The sequence below is a fragment of the Myotis davidii genome, unplaced genomic scaffold (genome assembly GCF_000327345.1).
Source record: "Myotis davidii unplaced genomic scaffold, ASM32734v1 scaffold370, whole genome shotgun sequence".
Classification (NCBI taxonomy): domain Eukaryota; kingdom Metazoa; phylum Chordata; class Mammalia; order Chiroptera; family Vespertilionidae; genus Myotis; species Myotis davidii.
In genome coordinates, this window is record NW_006288615.1 from 12,864,222 (window position 1) to 12,873,953 (window position 9,732).

Genomic DNA, 9,732 nt, shown 5'->3' on the forward strand with positions numbered 1-9,732 from the left:
TGAAAAGAAGAGAAACCATCCTGTGTGGACTGGCTTGGAAGGAAGCCCCCGAGGCCCTCGAGTCCACTTTGCTATATGCTCCTCCTAGGCAGGGTCCCTAACCCAAGTAACTGTGTTTTACACCCTCATTCCATGTCCCACCCTCCCCTCCTCCAATCCCAGGACCAAGAATTTGGTTCAAGTCATGAATTGCTCGCATAGGGGAACATCAGTTACTAATTTGGGGGAAATCCAGGTCCATTAATATTTACCGAATGCCCTCCAGGAGCTGGGCAGTGTTAGCTGGCAGTCCCAGGAATCCTAGGAACCAACAGGCCACAGTCACATCCCAGAAAAATAACCCTGCCTGTCTCTGAGCATCCTCACGTCCTCGGAGTCAGCTTCTGGGTCTGATTCCTGCAAAACACCAGCACTTCCTTGTACTAGGGGCTTCCACTAGGCCCCCATGGAGCCTCCTTGAAACGCTGGAGGTTTAAAGGGCTTAAAGGGCAGGGAGTAGGAAGGGGTGGGGAGGTAAGGTAAGAAGGAAGGGGAAGAAACAAGGTGCGTTTCTCCCTCAATGCGTGTTCCAATCAGGAGTCGGCTGAGTTCCCAGGCGCCGATTCCCGCGGGCCAGAGACACTCCAGGAACCGCCTGGCACCCCGGCGGTGGATTGGGGCAGGTTCGGCCCCGCGGCTCACTCCTCCCCCCTCGCCTCCCTCCGGCTCCTCGCCTCACTCAGGGGCGTGTCCTGTGCTACCTCCCTCTCACAGTGGTCCGCTCAACCGGTTACAGCAGCAGCGGCGGCAGCCTGAGCGAGCGCAGCGACACCTCCGGCTTCTAGGACTGAAGCTGTGGCCGCCTCGGCGCGCTCGGGGCACCTGTGCGGAGCCGGAGTTGCAGGACGAGGGGTGGGATTCGTGCCAGCCACTCTCTGAGCCCGGAGGCAGGGCCACCCCCAGCCCCTAAGGAGCCACTGCTCTGCAGAATCTCCGCCCAGAGCTGGGACTCCTGGTGGGGTGGACATGTGGAGGACCAGCTAGAGGGCTGAGAAAGGTAAACATTGGGTCCAAGTGTAAGAGGCAGTGAAAGCTGTGGCTGAGACCATGACAGCTCCCCCCCTGGACTTCGGGGAGGTGGAAACTTTCCTGGACAGGCACCCAGAATTGTTGGAAGATTACCTGATGCGGAAGGGGAAGCAGGAGATGGTGGAGAAGTGGCTGCAGAGGCACAGTCAGGGTCAGGGGGCTGTAGGCCCAAGGCCTGCACCGGCGGGCACCGGCGGTGGCAGAGGCAGCAGCAGCGTTGGTGGTGGCACTGGACCAAATGGCTCTGGCAGCAGCCAGCCCTCTTCGGGTGGCGGGGACTGTGGTGGGGCTCCCCTGAGTCCCAGCTGGGCCAGTGGCAGCCGGGGGGATGGGAACCTGCAGCGGAAAGCTTCTCAGAAAGAGTTAAGGAAGAGTTTTGCCCGCTCCAAAGCCATCCACGTGAACAGGACCTATGATGAACAAGTGACCTCCCGGGCCCAGGAGCCCCTGAGCAGTGTGCGGCGGAGGGCGCTTCTCCGCAAGGCCAGCTCCCTGCCTCCCACCACCGCCCACATTCTCAGTGCCCTGCTGGAATCCAGAGTGAATCTGCCTCAATATCCCCCGACGGCCATGGACTACAAGTGCCACCTCAAAAAGCATAACGAGCGCCAGTTCTTTCTGGAACTGGTCAAGGATATCTCCAATGACCTCGACCTCACTAGCTTGAGCTACAAGATCCTCATCTTTGTCTGCCTCATGGTGGATGCTGACCGCTGCTCTCTTTTCCTGGTGGAAAGGGTGGCTGCTGGCAAGAAGAGCTTGGTCTCCAAACTGTTTGATGTGCACGCAGGAACCCCACTCCTGCCCTGCAGCAGCACAGAGAACTCAAACGAGGTGCAGGTCCCCTGGGGCAAAGGCATCATTGGCTATGTCGGGGAGCATGGAGAAACGGTCAACATTCCTGATGCCTACCAGGTAGGACTTTGCGTTGCCCCACCCCTTCCAGAGCCCCACTGACCTGGGAGCCAAGCCTTCAGTTACCTTTTGGCATCCAGAAACACATTAATTTAGACTCTTTACAATACGAATCTTGCTATTTAAGTTCGTTCTGAGTTTAGACCACTTAGAGGGTTTCTGCACCATCTTTGACAAGGGTTACATTTTTGCATCCAATGGTAGCATGTGTTCTCAGTCAAGATACTTTGTCTTTAAGAATATCGGTGTATGGTTTTAGAATGTATTTGTGGGGTGATAGAAAAAGATGTCTACTCCAGAATTCCAGTGTTAGTCTGGAGAAAATGGGCTTGTTGGTGTCTCTGATGTCTTCTTGGGATCACAATGTATTTCATTCTCATTTGTGCTTGGAAAGGGAACAAAGTGCCTAACTACTTTCCTAGCCCCTTCTCCAGCTTGCAGTTGCATGAGTTCCAAGGTAGGGTAGAAAAGGAAGAGACCGAAGGTCAGGGGAATGGTCCTCTGACACATTTGAGTCTATTTAGCACCTATTTTAACTGTTTTCTTGTTGTTGAGTTTTCAGAGGTTGGAACAGTAGAGGGATGATTTATCTGGAGGCTGGGATGCAGCATTGTCTGCAATCAGTTTTTGATAGGACTGAGCAGTAGGTTTTTAGTTTGTGAAACAAACAAAAAATTGATCATTTCCTAGCAACTCCAAAGGCAATGAGCAGGGTAAACATGCTAATTTCAAGTGGAAAAGGAAACTGACCATGCCGTTATCTGGTATTTCTAAGCCTTTCATGTTCACAGTGACTTGAACTTGATATTACCCTGGATCTGAAAGCCAGTCAGTTCTAATTTCTTCAGTCTCTGTTACTGAACATGGTGAAACCGGGTGCCACTTTCTGAGACTTCTTCAGGGTTCATAAGAATTGAGCACTCCTTCCAGTTGTCTAAAGGAGATATATGTTTTTCTAGAGTTTGGTTGCTATTGATCAGAACAGCAAAAGTGGTGGGAAGGACAGTAAAGGTAAACTTATATTTCATCTGAAAGTTGACAGTTTTACGTTGAAAATTGACTAGCTTGTATTAAACCAAGTTTCATTTTTTTTGGTGAGGTGTCACTATGACACTTTAATGTTAAGGGATGCCTGTCAAAATACCGTTTTTGTTAATCTTTTTGTATTGATTAGTTACATTATTCATTATATACCTCTTGAAGACCTATAGGTTTAGGTCAAGTAACCAATGAGTTTTCTTTAACAAGTGTCTCTTTTCCTACAATCCCAGAAAACCATGGGAAGAAATAAAAGCTCAAATTCATATGAATTTGAGCAATCCTCAAATTCATATGTTGAGGATTCTGTAAAAAGTTGAACAATCATAAACTCTTTTATTTCCCAGTATTCAGATTCTTATTGTGTGCTTGGGCTAAAAAAACCCCTTCCTAGTCAGATGACGCTTGTTATAGCATGGAATTGCAGTCTTTGCTCTTTCTTGCCTTTGTTTTTCTCATTCTTCACCAATTGATTTTCTCCCATTTATATAGCTTTCATTTCTTATTCCCCTCCTTCAGCTCCTAACTTTTATTTAATACTGTTCATATACTGTCTTTTCTTCAAGAGCATAATTCCCAGCTTCCTCAGCAGTTAACTTGTCTTCCTACTGACTAGAACTGTGGCTAGAGGTGCTATCACAGGCATAGAAAATCAGATTTTCACAGCTGATGTTTCTTCTGGGCCCTATTCTTGCTTTGAAGACAGAGTGTAAAGCAAAGTTGCTTTTTAATATTTGAAAGCTGACATTGGGCAGGGAGAGGTTTTGTTTTTGTTTTCTCCCAGGGTAGTAATGATGGCTGTAAGACTGGGTTGTTGGGAGGACTGGCAAAGGCAGGGAAGAGAAGGGTGTTATATGGGTTGAGAGTTTACGATCTTAGTTCACTGCTTGTATTCATTTGAATCTGCTTAGAAAGTCCCCTTTCTAGGCAGATTGGCCTCCTTTATGTATTTTTAACATGGTGTGTTTTATATTTTACCTGCACTACTCTTTGATGAAACTCCTTCTTTTCTTTGTTATGATACATCACAAAAACCAATAGTGTGACCTTGGGAGAATTTCTTGACTTCTGAGTCTCAGTTTCCTCATCTGCAAAATGGAAACGACACTTACATGGCAAAGATTATTGTTTTGAAAATAAAATGAACCCTGGCTGGGTGGCTGAGTTGGTTGGAGCATTGTCCAGTACACCAAAAGGCTGCAGGTTTGATTCCCGGTCAGGGCACATACTTAGGTTTTAGGTTCAATCCCTTGTTGGGGCGTGTATGGGAGGCAACCGATGGGTGTTTCTCTCTCACATCAATGTTTCTCTCTCTCTCTCTCTCTCTCTCTCTCTCTCTCTCTCTCTCTCTCTCTCTAATCAATAAATAGAACAGACTGACATACCTCGATGTGGGGGTGGGAGGACGAAAAGAAATAAATAAAAAACTTATGTGCATAGTCCATGGGCATGGGCAATAGGGTGGCGAAGACATGAGGGGGCGTGGGTAGGGGCTGGGAGTAAGGGAGTAAGGGGGGAGGAATGGGAGACATCTGTAATACTATCAACAATAAAAATATCTATATTAAAAAAATAAAATCAATAAACATAGCATTGGGTGAGGATAAAAAAAGAAAATAAAAATAAGATATTACATTAAATTCCCTAAAACATTACCTGCACACTGCAATTACTCAGGAAATAGTAACAGAAAATAATGACTATGATGATATCTAGTTTACTAGCATTCTTTCTCTTTATCTCATTTTCAGGTGTCCCCCCTTACCCCCTTATCTGGGACTGAGATATGAATTGAACACATTTTGACCAGCCTAATCTTCCTCTGAGCTATGCTCCCCCCTTAAATGAAATATTTTAGGATCAACTTTACATTCAAGGGATAGAGAAATATCTATCCTTCCACCCTCTACTTGAGATTTCCCTAAATGTGATTGATAACACTGACCATAGCCTATCCCTACACTTTGTTCCCCTTAGTAACTTATAAACTTTTTATAGAGTTATATTGATGTTGCATCCTTCCCAAGTTCTAATATTTCCCCCCATCCATTTTATGCTGTTATAGATTTTTCTTAATGAAAACTGGCAACCTTCCAAATGCTTGTTCTTTTATCATGATGTTATTGTAATTCTGATCATATATTGTAAACATCTCGAAGTTTCTATATAAAAATATAACCATCTTCCATGATTCTTTAACTATTATATTTTACAGGTCTTTGTTGCTCAGATTCAACTAGTGTACTTTTTTTCATGCAATTATCACACAGTCTCAGAATTTAATCACTTGTTAATTAGGTTAATGATCCTCTTGGAGGTTCAGAATATGGGTGAGAGAAAGGCATTGAAGACACTTATGAGATTATGATAATTATGGCATTTTGGAGTCATGGATAGATAGTCTAATGAAATACTAAAGTTGAATAAAAGTTTTTTTTACAGCAAAAACACCCCTTAGTTTATTTCATTATTTTTCATTATTTTCCTCTATTAGTCCTAAAAAACAGACTTGAAATTTGATGACAAATAATGCATTGCAAGTGGAAAAAAATTCATTTTAGATATACCGCATAGATCAGAGTGGCTGCAATTTACCATTTTCCCCTGACAGTTATAAGTTATTAAACAGCCCACTTTAATTTAGTAATGAAAAAATTGCCCTCAAGAGGTTAAAAATAAGAGCACTCAAGTAACAGATGTTCTCTTTGAGATTATTCTAAGCATACAGAACATAGCACTTTAAACAATAAAAGTGTGAGACGATACTTTTGTTACTGTTGATAATAATGATACAGGTGTTTGATGTGCTTTGGGCTTGAATGGCATCCACGATATTTTGTTAGGTGAACTGAGAATAGGAAAGGGGATGATGCAGAAGGGTTACAGGTGTGCCAGGCTTTCAGGAAACCCGATCTATTTACACAACAGATTTATTCGTTCATTAGTTCCAACAAACACACACTGAGTGTCCATTATTCACCTAAGGCTCAGGTTGGAGGCCTGTGGGCCTACAACAATGTGAGGACATGCTTCTTGCCTTCCACAAATTTACAGTCAAGCTGTACTTAATGACACAAACTAAATGGCATTAGTGTTAGAGGAAAATGTCTTGGCTCATTGTGACTTGGCTCATGATGGAAGACTTCAAGGGGGAGGTGCCATTTGAGCTAGGAAAAGGGTTGGGTTTTCTTATTGGAAATAGTCGTGGCATCAGGGGAAGTGATCAAGGTACAGCAAAATGGCTTCAGCAGAGAGATGATAAACAAGCCCCAATGTGTACAGAGGACAGTGAGTGGTTTGACTTGGCCAAAGTATTGCATATGCTATAGAATTAATATTTAAAAGGAAGGGGAGGGCAAAAGAAGAAGAGACCTTGAATACCTGACTAAAGAGCTTGAACTTCTTTAATAGTAGGCCACAGGGAGCCCTTAAAAAACATTTTAGCATCATCAGAATGATGTTTTGGGTTACCTGGTGGCAGTGGCTGAATGGATTGAACAAGGGGAAGCTCAAAGCTGTGAAAATAATTAGGAGTCTATTAGGTGGTCTGGTAGAGCCGTGAAGAACAACTGAACTAAAGCTGGAACAGTGGAAATGGACAGCAGGGGACATGTGGGAGATGTCCTTCAGGTGTAGATTTGGACGAGGACAGAGAGAAGTCAATGGTGACTCAGAGATTCTAAACCTGGGTGATACGGAGAAGGGTAATGCTGATACAAAAACCATAAGAGAAACTGGGTAAATAAAGATTTTAAGTCAAGCTACCCACATAATTTGTGGAATTCAGTGCAAAATGATAAATAAAGCAGGAGCCTGACTGGAGGGGGAGAAATCAATCTTCCCTTCTTAAGGGTCTGCTGCCCCACCCACAGCAGAAATGTGGCCCCAAAGTCATTTCAACTTCCATGCTGAGAAACTCTCAGTACCTCGATGGGGGGTGAGTGAGAGGCTCCCACTCAGTTGTCTGCCTGAATTCGCCATAGTGCTGCCAGCTCTGGGTTGGGATGACCACAGCTTTGCTCCTCCCCTTGGTGTAGCACCTGACCCTCCTCACACTCCCACCTAGACCCCAACCGAGAGCAGAAGGCAGTGGCAGACATGGGATATGGACTACTCTCCCAATGAATGTGACCTGGTTGTGGCTCCCAGTCGCAGGGCAGGGTTGACATATGGGTAGTCTGGGTGGGGCACAGGACACCAGGGAGCAGGGAGCAGTGGCCGGGAAGCAGTCCTGGGCAAGCAGTGGGAGGGGAGACTGAGTGTGGGCTGAGACTTCAAGCTCCAGGCTCATAGGCCGTTTCCCCACTGGACTCCAAAAGCACAGATTCAAAGACAGAATTAAGTCACAAGTAGAGAGACCCGCAATTGCACTGGTCACATGCCCACCATGCTGGCCCTGATTCTGAGTCACACTGAGTCTTAGGTGGAAAAGTTTAATATTATTTCAGTCTAGTGTGTACTTCGCATGGCCTCAGCTCCATCCTAATTGAATTATGTGCCATTTTAAATGCCAGGAGAGTGCTATTCTATTCCCGTGTTTTTCATCCTTTCTTCCAGGACTACTCTTTCTTCACCTTTGCTCATTCATAGCTTGCTCTGGTTTCTCATGATATAAGAAAGGAGAGCTGATTGCTTATCCTTGAAGAGAGGAGATGGAAAACAAAACAAAAATTATACACACGTTGTATTTAACGATGCATTGCACTGAATTTTAATTTTTTAAATTGTATTTTAGAATAATTTCCATTGAAATAACTACATTTGGCCTCAGAAGGGATTAATTTCATGTAGCTAGAAAATCAGTGACAAAAATGCTTCATTCCCTAATGAGCCAGTGCTGACAGACATGGGTTTAGTTCTGTGATTAAGTTGCTGAGACTTGCTTAAAAGGCAGCTGTTGATCCCACTCCAGCACTAGTATTATAAGAGTTTCATGAAATCTTATTTCAGCTTTGCACATATTGTTGGAAAAATGCCCCCAAGCCCACAGACATGTTCACTAGCCCAGAAGCAGAGTTGATTTTCTGCTTGAGGCAGGAAATATTTGCTATTTCAACCCCCCTTTCTGACAGACACACGATCATGATAAGCACAGTGACAAATCACATTAGCTGCTTTGTACATGAAGACGCATTACAAAAAAGTACAGTTTCTACAGAATCTTGGGGAGGTAATTTAAGGTTAACTTCATTTTCCCCCAACCCCTAAGCTAAATGTTTACTAATCTGACCAATGTATTTTGGTTCCCGAGGTTTGGGTCACCTGTTTATTTATAAGGCTGGCTGGCTCAATTTGGAAGCTAGTATTTCATGTGTAATATAGTGTTGAAGAAGCTTTCCTCTGAAATAGCTTTGAGTCGTTTTATAGGAAAGTCACCAAGATCCTTGAGGTCCACTCCTTGCTCCTTTAGTCATGTATTTTGAGGGTGGTGTTTTCCCAAGAAAAGCAGTTTAGTTATAAAATAGTGGGTTGGATTTGTAATATTTTAGGAGAAACTTGGGTTCCTGGTCATTTATAGGCATTTAGGCTAAATTTATATATTTATTTATTTTGAGGATTAAAATAGCAAAGAAGGTTTCCTTAAAAACTGTATTTTTTAAAAATATTTCCAAGAGTTTCTTATTAATTGGTTAGTTTCAAGGACTGAATAGTGGTTTCACACATTAATGATGAATTCTGTTTCCTATCATAAAATATAGCATTAGGCTTTTGCAAATTTAGTACAAGAAATCTTTTTCACCTGAATGAAAAAATGAGGAACTCTTGAGACACCTCTTTAGGGTATCAATTTTAAAAAAGTTAAACATAATGAGAGTCAAAAGGGAAACTGAAGCTCCACTGTTGATTAACAGTGACTCCATTAAGGAGCACTAAAGGATGAGCCAGACATGAAAGCAATGCCCCTTTTAATCTTCTCAACAATCCCTGGAGGTAGCTATTACCACCTCAGAAGGAGAAACTGAGGCTGGGAAGTGAAGGAGCTGTGATTCAAACCGATGTCCGGATTCTAGAAATTTCATGCTCAGCCACTCCCTTTGTGGCCTCTACTGATGATTAACCATTGTATGCATGCTGCTGTCCCTTTGCCTTCTTTTTTTTTCTGCCAGTTTAAATTATTTCTCCCTTCAAAGTCCATTTCATGAAACTCTTGGTAATCCCTGCCCCCTCCCACCCAAACTGGACATGATCTGTCCCTCTTTTGAACTTCTCAAGTGCTTTAATGTGCTCCTTTCTATTCTTAGTATTATAAGTATTTGGGTATTTAAATGACATCATGTCTGTGCACTCAAGATCAAGATCATGATTTCTTTTTTTTTTATTGCTTAAAGTATTACAAAGAGTATTACATATATCTCCTTTTTTTTTTCCCCAGCCCTTGACAATCCCCTGGTCTCCCTACCCCCCAGTGTCTTATGTCCATTGGTTATGCTTATATGCATGCATACAAGTCCTTCCGTTGATCTCTTACCCACCCACCTCCTGCCCTCCCACCCTCCCCGGCCTTCGTGCTGTAGTTTGACAGTCTGTTTGAGGCAGCTTTGCCTCTGTATCTATTTTTGTTCATAAGTTTATAATGGTCTTTATTATCCAGAAATGAGTGAGATCATGTGCTATTTTCCCTTCATTGACTGGCTTATTTCACTTAGCATAATGCTCTCCAGTTCCATCCATGCTGTTGCAAATGTAAGAGTTCCTTCCTTTTTAGAGCAC

The 9,732-nt window shown here is 43.5% G+C and overlaps 1 protein-coding gene across 1 annotated transcript in view; it reads left to right on the forward strand.

Moving 5' to 3' along the window:
- Window positions 1-788: 788 nt before the first annotated feature.
- PDE11A (phosphodiesterase 11A) overlaps window positions 789-9,732 on the forward strand; it is a 292,656-nt gene continuing 283,712 nt past the window's right edge. The window contains exon 1 of the mRNA XM_006760580.2: window positions 789-1,983. Within this exon, the coding sequence (XP_006760643.1) occupies window positions 1,087-1,983 (897 nt within the window). The 5' untranslated portion in view covers window positions 789-1,086. The remainder of the gene's footprint in view (window positions 1,984-9,732) is intronic.